Below are 17,538 nucleotides of genomic sequence, written 5' to 3'. Positions count from 1 at the left end.
CAGATACCTATATCCCAAGGGCAAGTTCAGCCTTGAAGTTACACCCAAGGTATTAGTGGAAGAGAAGTCCGTGGGGGAGGGTGCAGAGGGTGGTCAGGAAATGCCTCTTGGTGGAAGTAACTGTTCTCTAAAAGTACTTGCTCAGACTGAGTAAAGAATCCAAAAACTACGGGCCTGACTTGGCCTCAGCTGCTTTGGGAAGTGCTAATAGGTCAGAGTCAAGAGTTAAGAACTAGCCTATCACATTGCGATGGTTTATCTACCCCCCGCCCCCCTTGCTTAAAGTCAGCAGAGGTAAGTAGCTAGATAATCAGATTTAGCCAGCATCACCTGAGCACCTACTATGTGCCTGGCGCTATACAAAGGCTTTGGGTTAGATTCTGCTAGCACCAACTTATGGAGGATGGAATAGGAGTCAGAGAGTTCCTCAGGGTATGGGGAACCTGACCCTACCAGGCAAGGGCAGTTCAGGAACCCACTTCTTCCAATTCCAAGTCGTGGAGAATAAATCAGAAACATGGGATCAGGCAGAGTTTGCTTCGCGACTTTGGGCAAGTCACCGGGCCTTCCTAAGCTGACTCGATTTCTCTATCTATAAAAAGGGTACAGTAAAACCTTGTAAGTTTTGTTTTGTTTTTTTAAAGGACCAGAGACCTTTACTGTCAAGATCCTGGCATGAAGCGAGGGCTCCATAGATGGCAGCCATCATTCTTGGCCAAGCGCGGGCGCATCCTCCCGCGGGGTCCCTCGGGACAGACCGGGCCCGCCTCCGCGGCTCCGGTCTCGCAGGGCTCGCGGCAGGTGGCCCAGCATCAGGGTGCCCACGCCCCAAAGCGAGCGGGGAGCGCGGGAGGATTGGAGCACCGAGGTCTCCTCTGGAGGATTCTCCCCCGCCCCGCCCCCCCCCCCCACGCCCGGCGCAGGTGAGGTTTCCGGCTCAGGCCACGGGGACAGCGACCTTAACAGAGGTCGAGGCGGACAGCGCAGCCCGCGGCCGGGAGAGGGGTCCAGGGGACGCCCCCTCCCTCGCCCAGATACACCCCAGGGCCAGCCTCGGCGCCCGGGCCCGCGGGCTGCGCGCTCTGCAGCTGCGAAAACCCGGAGAGGCGGATCGGAGCGCGCTCGCAGCAAACTCCTCCGCGGTCCGGCCGCCGAGCTGGGCATGCTCAGTGCGGCCGCCGTCCGCCAACTCGGAAGCTCGCGCTCCCCGGCCTTGGGGGCGAGAACGCCGGCGGCGGCGAGCCGGCGTCGCCCGCCGACCCCAGACAGTGGCAAACTTCGCGGCGTCCCCGGAGCTCGCCCGGCCGAGACTGATACCTTACAAATCAGATCAAATCCAGTTGCCTCCCCCCGCCCCCCCCTCCCGCCCCATCCCAACCCGAATCGTGGAGGCTGCGGCCGCCAAAGTGCCGCCGCGGCTGGCGGCCCCTGACCACTAGCCGGGGACCAACAGGTAAACTGTTGGGGGCGGGGGGAGGGGGAAGGAGGGCGGCCGGGGGTGGGCGGGGGGTTGGAGGAGCCCGAGATGCCCGCGGGCTAGCTACCCCCGTCGGCACTCGCTGCCAACCCTCCTCACCACCCCCACTTCCCCAGCCCCTGGAGGGGCAGCAAAGGGTTAAGTCGGCCCCGAGCCACCGTGAGCACGGCCCCCTCCACCCGCTGCGACCGCTAGCAGCGCGCCTCGGCGTCTGCCCGGAGCCGCCGAGGGGACCGGAGCCGCGGATGCGCCACCGGAGCCCGGCGGGCGTCTAGGAGGCACCGGCCGCTTCCCCACCACCCGCATCCCTGTCTCCCCCACCCCCTCCAGGCCTGTCCCCCTCCTTCCCAACAGGGTCCGCGCCCAGGTGGCGGGGTTTGCGGGGCGCGTGGCGGCGGGGGAAGGGTCCCTGCTGTAGAAGAGGGGGCGGGGGCGGGCCGCTCCGCAGTCTCTTCCTCGGGTAGGCGGGCCACCCGCGCCTAGGGCAAGCACTCGAGCCACCTGCCTGGGGCGCCAAGAAAAGTTTTTTTCCCCCCGCCCCGTGCCCCTCCCCCACCCCCACCCTGCGCTCGGCTGGGGTGGGTTTAGGTCCATTGGTGAAAAAAGTCACACGTTCCCATCAGCTGCTCCTCCCCCTGGGGACAGGGTGGTGGGGAACAGGAGGCAGGCGCCTCGGAGGATCCAGGTGGACCTCCAGCCCCTCCGTTGGCGGTGCGTCCCGGGGCTCCAGCGCAAAAGGGTGCCCGCCGAAGGCTGCCCCCATTAGTGCGTGTCTGCGTGCCGGGCAGCGGCAGCATCCAACCTGCTTTATTCCTGCCTGCAGCGCCACACGAGCGAGGAGGGGGAGAGGGAGTCTGTCTGCAAAGTGCTGCTCCCTGGTGCTCAGAGGCGGCTGCTCCAGCTCCAACTCTCATTCATTTCGCCGGTTAACATGAGAGATCATGGCCGCCTTCGGGCTTCTCAGCTATGAGCAGAGACCGCTGAAACGCCCCCGGCTCGGGCCGCCGGACGTCTACCCGCAGGACCCCAAGCAGAAGGAGGTAAGGGCGCCGGCGGCCTCCCCGGCAACCGGGGCCGCGCTCCGCAGCGCTGACCCGGGGCCAAGTTGGCCCAGCGGGCATCGCCGGCGCTGCGGGGGAAGGGTGGGCAGGGGGACTGGTGGCGGGGGCCGGGCTGGGGGGCTGGGGGACCCCCGGCGGTGGAGACCGAGCGGCTGTCAGTCCCCGCGCGCCACGGGGGCGCTCGCTCTCCGGGTGCCGGGTCGCTTCCCCGTTACCGGGCCTTGCACGGCGCAGCCGGGCGCTTCACCCGGTTCTTCCCTACGGAAACCCTCCAGCTCCCTCTCCCCGGCTTTTGCCTGCTTTATTTTTCTCCCCGCCGCTTCGGTAAAGCCTCGTAAACTTTTTGAAAAATGTTGGAATGCAGTGCATCCGACACAGGTCTTGGGTTTTGCGCCAGCCGAGCAGGGGCGGCTGTGGGTGGGGTGGCGGAAGACCTTTTCTGTTCAAATTTTCCAGTTTGGAGTGGAAGTCGTTTTTGTCGAGGTGATGAATATTTAGCTCTTGTAACGTACTTCTATCTCCCCTTTAAAAATCAATATGAAAGGGAAACACTGATTTTCATCCCTAGAGGCGATTGGCTTAATTGCTGGAGGCTGTTTTGTATATGTAAAGGCAGTCAGGTTACCTTGGAAGGGAATAGGTCCTGGGATTGCTTGTTTCTTTGAATGAAATTAATTGGAGGAACCTGGACTCTTCCACTAGCTACACTAGCTTCGATGGCTAGAGTAACCATGGCATTCTGAAGCCTTGTATATGTTTGTTAGTAGTTAACAAGTAATTATGTAACAACTCTCCAGTTATAATGATCACCCCTGGCTATGCCAATTTGCCCTGGGATTTGCTTTTTTTTTTTTTAAGATCACCTGCTACCCAGCTGTGCTTTCTGAGTTTGCCAGCTGCAGCCCACCCATCCTCTGTTGTCTTCAGCTAAACATGAAGTGAGCACATTTCAAAACTTCTCTTTCTGGGAACCTAAAAACCTTCTATTAAAAGTTTACAGGCCTACTGACATCACAGAAGGGGCTTTGTAAAGAAGGCCAGGAGGGTCCTTAAGACTTCCCTTTTGATGAATGTATCTATTTCAATAATAAAGGAAGAATGCTTGTTCTGGTTAAACTGTTTTGTTAATCATGTTTCTGAAAGATAAGGAGTGACGACTCCTTTTAGAGGTTTAGCATATTAAACGTGTTCGAACATCCGTGGAGTAATTCACATCGAAGCTTGGAAGGTTTTACAGGTGTTTCTCAGCAGAGGCTTAATATGAGGATAGGAGTTTGATGAGATTTTGCAGCTTTCTTCCCTGCCCATTTCTCTCCCTGCTACTGCCACCCAGAATAAAGTTAATTGTTACAGATGAAATAACAAACACTAACCACCAAGTATAGAGAAAGTTAGTAACTTAAACGTTTGTGGCAGAAAATTCTTAAAGTTTTGGTGGGGCCAGGGACATATCATCTTGTAATTAATGTCTTTGGTCACATCTTTCCAGAGGGCAGCATAATTGATAGCATCTCCCCAGTTAAGGGATGGGGGCCTGGGATGCCTTGTGGGGTTATTTAACATTTATACCTCAGGTCGACACTCACTCAGGGTTGGGGCCTCAATGATTCTGGAAAAAAATACTTTTGGATTTTAGGGTATTTATGACATTTTATGGAACTCTAAAACTGGAAGTGACCTTAGAGCCTGCTTTTTGTAACTTCCTTTGGACAAAGTGAAACTGAGGCCCAGGAAAGCTTACCTGACTTAAGGTGTGTGGTGAATCAGCAGAGAGGAGTTGGATGACCAAAACAGTATCTTATGTCAAGACCAGTACTGTGCTAAGGATGATTTATGCTAAATTGTGTTGTTCTGATATTATTCCCTTTCCCCAGAGGCAACCAACATGTTATCCCTCTGGAGCAGAGTCAGTTATGTGTGGCTGTAGCCAGATTTGAATACAACATGGAACAGGTGCTTGGCTGTTTTGGGCGGTGCTGTGGTGAGCAGTGTTTCACAAGCTTCAGTTATTTATGCGTCACCTCAACATTTCTCTTCTATCCCTCTATCACCTGTACTTTTATTCTAATGTTTAACTTTTAGGAAACCTTTTCTGTGTCTTAGGCAGTAATACACAAGAAGTCATGGATTTGATGTGATATATATATATAAATTCAAATCATGTATATATCTCATTTAAAAATTTTATTTATTTGATGTTATATACACACACATATGATTATTCATATTGAAACAAGACCATAAGGACTAAAACTTTAAAAAGTTCATCTAAAACCACTGGTGTATTCCATCAGAGAGACCTGTCCCACGCTGTGGGAAATGCTGATTTAATGGAGGAAGTGTGGGCTTCCAAGTCAGGCAGACCTGGAATTGGATTCTGGTTCAGCCTCTTTGCATTTGTGTGGCCTCGGGCAAGCCGCATCACTTCTCATTTGTAAATTAGCATCATTGTGCTGTTGAGAAAAACTTGAGAACCCTGGTTCTAAACGCATTACATTTTTGTGAGAAAAACCCTCCTCCTGGTAAAGCTATTCTTATTACTGGAGCTGCAGCTTTTACTGCTGTTAACCCGGGCTAATAGTGTTCTGGAAACTAGCTCCCGGGGGACAGGATGGGACCCTTGAATGAAGACCTCCTGTAGAGAGGTGGGGGTGGGGTGGGGGGGACTGGAAGCTTTAACCTGCTTGGTCGATGGAGTCTGTTCATTTGAGAGCTTGCTGTGCCTCAGCGCTCTGCGGGACTTTAGTATATCTTGTGTTATGATACTTTACCCTCTGTCCTCAAGCCTCGAAAATAGGGCACCAGGAAACTGTGAGTTCTCCTTGTTTCCTCCTTCTCCCTTACACCCGATAATACACCTGTCAGCACGTCTTGTCCCGTCCATTTCCCAAATATATTTCCAGTCCCTCTGCCGCTCCCCAGTTTCACCTCACCGCTCACCAGTTTCCACTTCCTTTCTGCTTCAGTCTGACTTTTCTCTGCCCCGGGGCTCTTACACGTGCTACTCTGCCTGCCTGGACCCCTGTCTGCCTTTCCACCCGCACCCGCACCCGCACCCGCACCATTCCACCCTGCTCTCATCACCGAATCCTGTGGTTAGGAGGGTAGGTGGGCTCTGGAGCCAGTGTGCTTGGTTTTGAATCCTGGCTCTGCTGTTTACATATACTCCTTATTCTCCCTGTGCCTCAATATCCCCTCTTGTAGAGTCGGGATGAGAATACTACCTGCTCCTTAGGGCTGTTGGAAGACTATATGGATAGTAAACATAAAACACTTAGACCAGAGTATGGCATGGATTCAACACGCAAATATTTGCTGTTTTAAACTACCGTCAGGCCTGCTTCTTCATCATTCAGGTCTCAGCCCAGCGGCCTCCTCAGAGGCCTTTCTAGTCTACGTAGACAATTTGTAATTCTGTATTTATTTGCATGTTGCCCCCAGCCCCCCACTAAGGGGTCAGAAACGAGGGCAGGGATGAGAGCTGTTTAGGAATCCCTGAAGTACCCGGCGCCTAGTGCAGTTAGTTCCTAGCTGAGGGCATGGACACGTGTAGGAATTTATAAATGAGAGTGGGAATGAATGAATCAAGAGAAATCTGGCGACTGAGGGGTGTTAGGGAGAGTCTAGGTTAAGGCAGAAATTATCCTTGCTGTCTACTTTGCAGGCTACAAGGCTGAAAGCAGAATTAAACTCTAGAAGTAGAAAGGAAGAGAAGTTTTACTTCCAGGGTAGAAGAGGCCTAAATAGCTGAATAGTCAATGTTTCTAGGAAATCAAATTAGTTAGAAAAGTAGGTTGGGGCAGTGGTGAGATTTCTAGGCATCAGGAGCCATAGAACCCCGCCAGCAGGGTCCAGAGGGGAGGATGGCTTGGTGCGCAGAGCAGAGGCTGCCCGAGGACCAATAGGGTCCAGAGGGGAGGATGGCTTGGTGCGCAGTGCAGAGGCTGCCCGAGGACCAGTAGAGCGTGATTTGGGAGGGCATGGGGGTGGGGATGGCTCCATATGGGTAATGTGTCACACTCGACACACCTGTAGGGCTTGTTAAAAACAGATGGCCAGAGTTTTTCAGATTCAGTAGGGCTGAGGTGGGACCCCGTAATTTGCATTTCTAACAAGATCCTGGTGATTTAATGCTGCTGGTCCGGGGCTCCACTCTGAGATACTAACCTAGAGTGAAGGTGGCATCCGATTCTGCAGGGGCTGGAGAGCTCTTCCAACCCAGGCAGGGCAGGGTTAGACATCTCTGTGGCCGAAGTCGCAGTAGTTTGGTCTAGCAGCCAGCTCAGCCAGGGTGCGGTGGGCTTTCCCCAGAAGTTGTCCTCTCTCTTAGATCTAAGGGAACGAGTCAGAAAGTCTCAGCCCCCTTCCAATGGCTTTCCATCACACTTGGAATAAAACTCAAGTTCCCTACTGAATTAGGCCTTCGAGGCCCCGCCCGTCTGCCCCTTGGTCACTTCCACAACCACTGCCTGTAGCCAGACCACCTGGCTTTGCGGTCTGGCTCCATCACTTACTGCCTGTTTTTTTTTTTTTTCGGGGGTACGCGGGCCTCTCACCGCTGTGGCCTCTCCCATTGCGGAGCACAGGCTCCGGACGCGCAGGCTCAGCGGTCATGGCTCACGGGCCCAGCCGCTCCGCGGCACGTGGGATCTTCCCGGACCGGGGCAAGAACCCGCGTCCCCCTGCATCGGCAGGCGGACTCTCAACCACTGCGCCACCAAGGAAGCCCCCTACTGCCCGTTTTGACTCAGATACGACCTGTGGAACGGCGGTGGGGTGGGGTGTTCCTACTTATTTGTTCCTACTTCACGGGGTTGCTGGGAAGATAAAATGAGATTTGAATGGTGCCTGGCACACAAACGGTGCTTAGTACAGGTCAGCTACTCTTAGTATAACCCCTCCCTTGTTAAATGATCCCGGGGCTTCGTTATACCTGTAACATCCCCAAGACCCTGCCCCTTGGAGATCTGGCCCTTCCTGATTTGCTTAGCCGCCTCCTGGCTGTGTGGTGGGACCACTGGCCACCTGTCTCCTAGCAGGCCCAGCTCCTTAGTGTTTAGGTTCTTGTCCCTTGCTGCCCCTGCGGTCATGTCTCCTGTCATTTACTTATGGAGACTAGCTGGCAACGAGACCTTCTTTGTAACCCATCTTCTCTTATCCTTGTTAGTTCATTATTTTGTGTTCATATGTTTTGTGGTGCTTGTCACTGTCAGAAATTCCCTTATTAGAATCCTTATCCTCTCCCTGGTCTTCCTTCCACACTAGGATGTAAGCTGCAGGACAGCAGGGGCTTGTCTGTTGCGTCCACACTTGTGAACTGCCTAGTGCCTGGGATGAGACTGGGTGCTCAGTAAATAGTTCTGGAAGAAATGAATAAAATGCAGACAGAGCTCTTAACGAGCAGTTATGAGTATTTATAACTCTTAACTGTCCCAATGCTTGTTTTATTTTGGTAACGCCTGTTTTCTTGTTAGCATCTAAAACCCTTAAAACATTAAATGCTTGTTTTAGTGACAGCTGGGGAGGTTGGGGGAGGGGCGGTGAAAATTTGTTTCTTAATAACCTCTGAGAGGGAGGATGTTGATGAAGTTGCCCGGGATGAGAGGACAGGTTGACCAGTTGCCTGGGGCACCAAAGGGCGGAGATGTTGAGGGAGAAAGCTTCCCCCTGAGATGAATTGGCTGGCCCCAGGGCCCCATCATAGACCTCCCTGAATAGCAGTGTTTGGGACGGGCCTCTGTGTATTTAACTTATTCCTCCTGAGACTCTTAGGCCAGAACCAGTGTAAAAAGCACTGGGTGAGAGGCCCTGTTTCTTCCACTGCTCACAAGAGTGTTGCCACAAAAACTTTGTGGCGGAGGAACGCAAGTAGCTGTCATTTCTCAGGGACTGCCAACACCTGCAGCAGCGTTGTCAAAGATGCTCCTTAAAAATGCCGCCATAATGCGCCCGCCTCCACCCCAGACCTGCTGACTCAGAATTTCTGGGAAGGAGGTTGAGGAATTTGCATTTTAAACGCGTTTTCTAGGTGATTCCCAAAAACACGAAGTTTTGAAAGCCACTGCTTTAGTTTGTGTCTTTACCTGTAGAGACCGTTGTAAGCCAGACTCCCCCCTTATTCCCGCCTGCTCCCCACTATTTGATGTGTTGGAGTCTTCAGACAAATACACTATTCAGAGTGTTAGTATAGTGCAAATGCATTTAGCTACTGTCCCCCCTGAAGTTCTGTTCTAATACCCATGATTCCCAGCATAGGCTTGTTTTCTGTCAGCCGTACATGGTTTATGGCAGACGAGAATTCCATGCCTTGGGCTTGAAATAGCCACAGCTCCCTTCTGTGTGCACTGGGCTAAACTTGGGGCTCAGGGGAGCCGTTCTTGCTTTGTCCCATGAGCATGTTCTTTGAACTTATTGGGGGCTACAGAATTTGTATTTGTCTTTGGGACTGGGCTTTCAACTAGGCTCTTTGGGGACTCATGTAAAGCTGTTAATTTGGGGTACAGCCACCATCCTTTAGCCTGTTGGGTATTTCACTTAGTCTGGCACCTGTAGAGGTAAAATGTGATTCCTTAGGAAGACGGAGGACCAGGAAGTGAGGTCTGGAAGGCAGACTGCCTTGGCTGGGCGCTGAGTGGGAGAAAATGAGGATAAGCAGAGCCCTAGGATTTCAGCTGAACCGGTTAGCAGTGCCTCTCAGGGGTGTATCCATCCAGGTGAAAATAAAACAGAGGTGGGAGAATGGAGTAAGTGGAAGTTGGAAATTCCAAAGAATTGTGATGTATTTCTTCTGAAACTCTCCTTTAATGAGGTTCTGAACCCCAGCTGTGAGGCTTCTTGACAGACTAGGCAGGAATTAGAGAAGGTAGAGGGATCCATAAGAAGAGTGAGCAGGATTCCAAGTTCCCTTCCCCAGCGTTCTCTGAGCAGCGATGAAAGGAGCTGGTGGCCTAAGCCTGGAGAAGGGCTGACCTCAGAGTCTGAGTGGGGAAGGCCAGGCAGGAGAGAAATCCAAGGGAAGTGTGGAGGGAGGCGCCTACCTCTACACATTCCACTCTGAGAAGGGAACATGGAAACGCTTGGACTTCTCATTGTTTTTAGAGGATTTCTGAAGTTGGGTGATGACAACAAGGGAGTTCATGGTACAGTCCTCTCTATTTCTCTGTTTTGGAAAATTTACATTAAAAAGAAGAGTGTCATTATGTTACCCAATAGCATGATTTCTACTTTAAAAATATATGTCTGCGTAATCTGGAAGGATTATCACCCACACGTAGACAATTGCTCTCTTTTAAGGATGGGTGTAGGGGTGATTTTTATTTTCTTTTTTGTACTAATCTGTATTCTCCACTGTTAACAATAAATGTGCACTACTAGTGTCATTGGAGGAAGTAACTTAATTATTAGGTAACTTGGATTGGGTTTACTGGAGTGCATCTTTGTTGTTGGTTCCAAACCACGTTAGAGCCCCTTGAGCTGAGGTTTAGGCAGAGGGATCTTGAGGGTGTAGGTATAGGCACTTGTGACGTGTCAAAGCTGTGATGAGGCTGGGTTAGGGCTGTTAGGTCAACATTCCAACCCCGCCACTTAAGCTGTGTGATTTGGGGTGCTGTGTCATTTTCCTCACCTATGAGCTGGAGAGAATAATACCTAGTCATCTAGAGTGTTTTGAATGTGGAAAGAGTATTGTAAACTTAATTTTTACCAAATGTTGAGGTATCAATTCAGTGGTACCAGCTGATTATTAAAATTTCAGGAATTTTGTGAGCTGGTTAATATCATGCTGGTGACTTGAAATTTGGCATCAAGGGAGTATTTACACCAAGGAAATTGGCAAATGCTACGCATTAGGAGTTTTTGTTTTGTTTTAGTTCTTTTGAAAGCTGGTTGTTAAGCATTTCCCCACACGGTGCTGGGTATGGTTGTATGTGCCAGATGCCTTGTTGGCTACTTTACCATCATTCTTATCCCTGTTTCCCCTACTTGCTTCCCACAAAAAAAAAAAAAAAAAAAAAAAATTAAAGCCAAATCCCCACTTTCTTAGCCTCTCTTGCAGCTTGGGGTGAGCATATAACTGAATTCTGGCTAAAGAGATTTAATAGAAATCTGCTTTGTGACTTTTTGGAGAAGAATATTTTTCCTTGCTGAAAAAAGTACAGGCAAGGGAGAGAGTGCCTTCTCTTAATGCCCTGATAGCTCCTTAGCTTCCTATCTTTGGAAAATTAATAAGAGGATATGATGGTTGGAGCTAGGGCACCTGTCTTGTTACCATGAGGCAGTGAGCCTATGGATGAAGAGTGGAGGTGGTTCAGTGGCTTTATGAAATTGTTAAGCTACTGAACTGACCTTGACCACCTCTCCCTGGACTCCTTGTTAAGTAAACAAGAGGTGTCCACATGGTTTAAACCATTGGTGGGCCCGTTGTCAATTTCTTGTGTCTGAAAGCATTCGAAGGTTGTCATGGTACTTCTCATTTCTATTTTGTCCCCCTCAAACCGTCACAGCATGAGCCTCTTCTCCCAGAGAATATACATTCCCAGAACTCTCCTACTGTCCGGCTTCCTAAGTACAGCAAGAGACAAAGATCACCTGTACCTTGTCTGTTTGGTGCTTAATTCTGCAGAGCGCCTCTCAGAAGCTGAGGGGATGTGGAAACGGCTCCTTCATTTGTTTCCATTTCTGGCAGAAAGAGTGTTGGTGGGAAGGGAGGGAGATCCCTATTGGGTTTTGTTTGGAGAGGGAGAGTCTGTGGGTCTGTATCATTCTGGGGGGGAACCAGATGTGTTTAGAGCTAGAAGGGAGCTTAGAGATAGGTCGCTCTCACTTTCCTCATTCAGTACAAGTGGAAGTTGAGTCCCAGAGAGGTTAAAGTGACTCGTGAAGGCAGATCTTGGCCAGGCACTTGTGTGCCCTGATTTGTTCTTGCGGCTTTACTTGGCCTCCCCTCTGTACACGGCCTCCACTTCTGGTAAACACCCTTGTGTTGCCCTGGCAATGAGAACTACTCTGCACTTTAGGGTACCCAGTGCCTCTGTGAGAGCTGGGGACTGTTCAGCTAGCCATTTACTTGATCTTCTCGGAGCCCGCCAGAACCTTGTGTGGTGTCTCCTCAGCTCAGGCGCTCTTGTCGTCCTGTTTTTTGGTGGGAGGTTCTCAGCCCTGTGCATGGCCTCTGGTGCAGATGGCTCTGGCGCTGGCCTTTGTGGGCTGTGTTGGGGCTTGAGCCTGTCCAGTTTTCATTTTCTTGGTTGAGATTCTCCTTTATTTATGGGTAGCTCTCTTGGAGATACAAACACACAAGCTGCACCAGTTGCCCACTTCCAGGGAGTGACACTTATCCATGGCATTCTGTATACAAAGGGATCCCCCTTAGTTATGAAATGCTCGGGCATGAGAAGAGGAGAAAAATTTTAGCCCCTGGGTTTTATTTGCCGTGTTCTGAAGGAAGCATGACTATATGTGCTCATGCCAAACGGATTCTGTCATCCAGTCACTATTATTGAGCACCTTGTAGGCATTTTGCCAGCCGTGGCTTCATGAGGACAGGGCCTAAGACTTGTATTTCCTCCTCTGTCTCTGGCTTTGAGCACAGTGCCTGGACCAAACCTCGGACTCAAAATGTCTTTTACGAATGAAAGTGAAAACAAATGCTGAGAGCATTGGGTATGGTCCTGGGCCCCCAAAGGTTTCAGTACAGAGCAGCGGTTTTCATCTGGGGTGGCCCCCTATGGACACTGGCAGTGTTTGAAGACATTTTGGGTTGTTCCAGTTATGGGTGCCTGTGTGTGTGTGCGTGCATGTGTGTGCGTGCATGCACACGTGTGTTAACTGCTACTGGCATCTGGTAGGCAGAAGTCAGGGGACGTCGCTAACACTCTCCAGTACTTCAGACAGTCCTCACAACAAAGGCTTATCTGGACTCAAACGTCAGTAGTTCCCAGGTTGAGAAACCCTGGTCTGGAGGGAGTGACAGACCTGTAAATACGGGATACAGTGTTTCACATGTTATTTGAGGGGAATGTTCGAAGTGCTGTGGAGACAAGCGGCAGTGACCCGCTTTTTTTTTTGTTTTTTTTTTTGTTTTTTGCGGTACGCGGGCCTCTCACTGTTGTGGCCTCTGCCATTGCGGAGCGCAGGCTCCAGATGCGCAGGCCCAGCGGCCATGGCTCACGGGCCCAGCCGCTCCGCGGCATGTGGGATCTTCCCGGACCGGGGCACGAACCCGCGTCCCCTGCATCGGCAGGCGGACTCCCAACCACTGCGCCACCAGGGAAGCCCAGTGACCCACTTTTTGACAGGACCTGGTAGAGGAGGAGATTTTGAGCCTTGGACTTGGAGGGTGCGTAGCAGTGGAGGGGGCTGAGGGTGTGGTGTGAAGGGTCACAGGCCAGGAGGAACGTGGGCTGTGCTGTGAGCCTGAGGTGTGGTATGGGGCGTGCAAGGGGCACCCGGGTCAGAGTGGGAAGGAAAGGTCAAGTTATGGGGTCCTTTGTGTGCTGTGTGGAGGCCACGAGGTGGCCGTTCAGGGGTGTTAGGGGAGTGAGATTTCAGATGACTAAGGGTCTCAGTTTGAAGGGATGGTGCTTCTGAGGGTCACACTGAGGCAGAAAGACTGACGAGCTAGGTGGTCACTGACGTTCCAGGCCTCGGGGGTGGGGGTGGTGGATCAGGTTTTCGTGGCTGCCATAACAAGGTACCACAAATCAGGTGCCCTAGAACGATGGAAATTTATTCTCTCGCAGCTCTGGAGGCCGGCTGTCTGAAGGGAGCGTTGATGGGCTTATACTCCTCTGGAGCTCTAGGGGAGAGCGTTTCCTTTCTGCACCCGGCCTCTGGTGGCTCCAGGCATCCCTTGGCCTCTTTGTGACCACATCTGTCTCACTTCCACTTCCGTCTTCACATGGCCTTCTCTGTGTGTCTGTTCTCTGGATGTGCCTGATAAGGACACTTGTTATTGGATTTAGGGCCCACTTGGATAACACAGGATGATCTCATCTCAAGATCTTTAACTTAATTACATCTGCAAAGACACTTTTTCCTTTTTCTTTTTTTCAATTAATTTTTTTTTGGAGTATAGTTGCTTTACAATGTTGTGTTAGTTTCTGCTGTACAGCAAAGTGAATCAGCTATATGTGTACACATATCCCCTCTTCTGGATTTCCTTCCCATTTAGGTCACCACAGAGCATTGAGTAGAGTTCCCTGTGCTATACAGTAGGTTCTCATTAGTTATTTACTTTCTATTAATACATAGTAGTGTATATATAAAGACCCTTTTTCCGAGTAAGTAACACTCTCACAGGTTCCAGGATTTGATTGGGATGTCTCTTGTGGGTCCTTTTGGCCTCCTGGGCTTGGGAAGAAAGAGTAGGAGAGAATTTAGGAGAAAGGTTATTGGGGCGGCAGAACTGGCAAAATGGATGTGTTTGGTGAGAGGGACGAACGAGTACAAGGCTGTACCAACATTTTTAGCTTAGGCCAGTGGTTCCCAAACTCTCTGATCTTAGGACCCCTTTATAATAAACCTCATTTAGGATGCCATAGAGCTTTCATGTAAGTTATATCTCAGTATTTACCATATTAGAAATTATACCTGAGAAATTTTAGAAATATGTATTAATTCATTTAAAAAATAATAAACCAATTTCATGTTTCACATGTATTTTACGAACAAGAACTATTTTTCCAAATCAAAAAAAAATTGTGGAAAGAGTGGCATTGTTTTACATTTCTGCAAATCTAATCTCTTTAGTGTCTGGATTCTCATATCTAGTTCTCCATTTAGTCTGTTAGAGTATGTTGTTTCGATTGAAGGATATGAAGAAAATTTGGTCTCACTGATATGTAGCTGGAAAGTTCTTGGGAACCTCAGAGGTCTTTGAAATGGAGAGCACTGGCTTACACAGCTGGGTAGGTAGATGATTGATAGTACCCCTCAACTAACATGCCATAGGGAACGAAAGAACTTGTTAACTTTTTTTTTTTTCCAAGGGTGGGAAGGTAGGGGAGGAGAGTGGAGAGAATGAGTTCATTTTTAAAAAAAATATTTCCAATTTGAGATGCCTCTGGGGAATCCAGGTTGAACTGTAGAGCAGTAGAACAGACCTGGATTTGGGTGTCATTTGTGCATGGCTAGTTGAAGTCATGGCTGCGATTACCTGTTGAGCATGTGCAGAGGGAGGGAGGAGGAGGCAGACTCTAGACACTTGGCAGCAGGACCTCCGAGGAGGGGAGTTGTTAGGGAGACGGGTGTGGGGCTGAGCACTGGTCCAAGGGGAGAGCTAGCGTCTCCTTGGCCTCCTCTTAGTTTGGCAGTTCCCCCTTCAGGGCCTTTGCACGTGTGCTTCCTGCCGCCTGGTTGCCTTCTCTTTGTCACTGCAGTGTGATGATTTGCTCCTCAGCACCGTCTGTGCTTTTCTTCTGTGCTCTGTCCTCCAACCAGTGTAGGTTTCATGAAGCAAGGGCGATGTCCTTCCCCCCCCCCCCCCCCCACTGATGACCAGCGGCATGGAGGGGGTCTGGGGTACCGTAGGGGTTAAAGAAATATTTGTTGACTGGACCTGGTAACGGGGCAGTCATTATTAGCAAATGGTTCTCAGAAGCCGTGTACAGGGCACCGTGATGCCAGGAAATGTAAGACATGGTTTCTACTGTTGAGGAGCTTTGCGTGGAGAGATGACAGTCCTGTGTGCAGAGCCCTGAGGTCATTCAGTGCGGTGGCAGAAACCAATGAGGGAGGGGTCATCTCTCTTGAGGATGAGAAGAGTCTTCAGAAATGTGGGTGTTTTTCAGATGACAAGGTCTTCTGGGCAGAGGGTATGAGCAAAGGCACTGAGATGGGAAACGGGACACAGTCTTTGGAGGAATTGCAAGTAGTTCAGTAAAGCAAGAGCGTATTGCATCCTCAACTTGAACATATCTATAGATTTTGGGGACAGTTAGAGAGAGGAAGAGATTAAATCTGCTGGAGAGAGAGGGCTGTCCGCTGGAGCAAGGCTGACCTGGTCCAGGGACCAGGGGACTGAGGTCCTACTGGGAGTGGCACCTTATATGTAGTGTTACGCATTGCTGCCTCTGAGAAAGGACGGGATGCAGGACGTATACAGGACTCCCTGTTTACCTTTCATTTTCTGCAAGCATTTCCAGCGTTAGTTTGAATGTGCAAAGATTTTCCTCGGCAAGAATTAACTCAGCCTTCAACCCACATCCAATGTGCCACAGCTCAGCTACGCAAATGCCGCCTTGTTGTCAACTCAAATTTGGTGGAATTTGCTGCTTTCCCTTTCCAGCCATTTCATTCATGGATTAATCTAATGAGGTTGTTGAGATTAGGACCATTTTAAGGCATTGGCAGCAGGGAAGAACTAAGGAAAATGTATTTGGTCTGAAGCGTCATTGGAATTTTTTGCTAAGATGCCGGTTGACGTAAAGGTATAGAGAGAGGCTCTATCAAAGGTATGTCCAAGACAGTGCGAAATAATTTATATTTCTCCTGAGTTCTGTGAGGAAGGTTAATATTGACATTGCTGAGCGTTTTTTCTTTCTTTCTTTTTTTAAAGCTCTACACAGTGCTGCTAGTAGACAGTATGGAAAGTATTTTTGGGGTCAGAGCTGTTTTCACTCTTTGGTCAATTTTAGACTAAATGTCAACTCCTTGGGAAAAAAAATGATCGTGAACTGGAGACACTATTTACATTTCGACTACTCACATGAGATCTGCTTTTAAGTCATTATTAAGTAATCGAAATGTTTGTGAAGTTATACTTCCATTTACTTAGTACTTGATATGTGCTTCCTACAGCACTCAGCGATGTGGGTGTGTAGGAAAGAAATAGAAGTCTGCTTCTGTCCCCTCTAGAACAGCGCTTCTCAAAATATCTATGGTGAAGGACAAGTTTCTTTAAAATTAATTTTCAATCTGTTGCAGACTGATATAAATGTATGATAAAAATGAATTACTAGAAAAATGAAATGCTGCTTGAATGTAGTGGCAATGTCAAGTTGCTATGAAAGTTTCCAAGCACTCACTCTCAATTTTTGCATATTATTCTTGAGGGCCGGTAGCAGTTTCAGACCACACTCTGAGTAGCACAGCTCTAGAAATTAACATCTGGCTCACTGACGCACATAAAACGGTTTTAAAAATGACTAATGCATTGGTTTTTGTTTATTTTAAAATTGAGGAATAGCGTATACATTCAGTATGGGGTATAAAGTGCTGCGTTCCATCACGATAGACAGCGTTGATTGTGTTGGTTATTCTGAGTGCTTTACATGTTTGGTTTTATGTCAGCCTCACAAACACCTCTCAGGTGGGTACTCTTACCTCCTTTTTACAGACGAAGAAACAGGCACAGGAGAGCGGTCACAGGGGTCACTTCACTTGCCCAAGGTCCTTTAGCTGCATAGTGATGGAGTTGGAATTGGACTCCTGAGCCCGTGCTGTAACCATTCTGCCCTCTGTATAGTGCGGCTAAAAATACTGCGTGAGTTCAGGAAAGAGAGGGTTGGAATACGTGGAGGTCTCCCTGGAGGATGTAGGTGTGAGGGGCAGGACCCGAGTGAGCCGGGGCAGGTTGTACCCTTTCTTTCCTAAGAAAGAGCTGAAGGTAGGATGAGCGAGGCATGGAGGGGAAAAGGCAGTGTCTCTGCAGATGGGGCTTGGAGTCCTGGAGTCCTGGCGGGTTGCGGTTGCGGGGTGGTGGTGACGAGTTCACGAGGTCCCGCTGTCAGATTTATCTCACTAGCTCATGCCTAATAAATCCGGATGGGGAGAGAGTGGAGTCGGGGAGGCTGCGAGGGAGGCAGCTGTAGTAACCAAAGCATGAAGTAAAAAGAGCCCGACAGATCTGGGCTTTAAATAGGACTGGAGAAGAGGAACTGGCGGTCGGTGACGAATTGGTCAAAGGAAATGAAGGCGAGGGGAGTGCGGAAAATGCTTCGAGTTCTTGGACACCGTTCACCTGGGGTGGTAGTAGGTCCTGTTGCTTGAGCATCTCAGAGT

At 49.9% G+C, this 17,538-nt stretch overlaps 1 protein-coding gene across 4 annotated transcripts in view; it reads left to right on the top strand.

Moving 5' to 3' along the window:
* The first annotated feature begins 657 nt into the window (after positions 1-657).
* MED12L (mediator complex subunit 12L) overlaps positions 658-17,538 on the top strand; it is a 330,953-nt gene continuing 314,072 nt past the window's right edge. For 3 of the 4 annotated variants that reach the window (XM_079921179.1, XM_079921180.1, XM_079921177.1), the window contains exons 1-2: positions 658-1,453; positions 2,301-2,517. In XM_079921179.1, coding sequence (XP_079777305.1) covers positions 2,419-2,517 — 99 coding nt within the window. In that variant the 5' untranslated portion in view covers positions 658-1,453; positions 2,301-2,418. Of the gene's footprint in view, positions 1,454-2,275; positions 2,518-17,538 lie in introns of those variants that run through there. The other variant, XM_079921178.1, reaches the window with a different exon arrangement.

The sequence above is a fragment of the Stenella coeruleoalba genome (assembly GCF_951394435.1).
Source record: "Stenella coeruleoalba genome assembly, chromosome: 5".
NCBI classification, from domain to species: Eukaryota; Metazoa; Chordata; class Mammalia; order Artiodactyla; family Delphinidae; genus Stenella; species Stenella coeruleoalba.
Note: the sequence above shows the minus strand (reverse complement) of the source record. Positions and strands in the feature narration are given on the sequence as shown.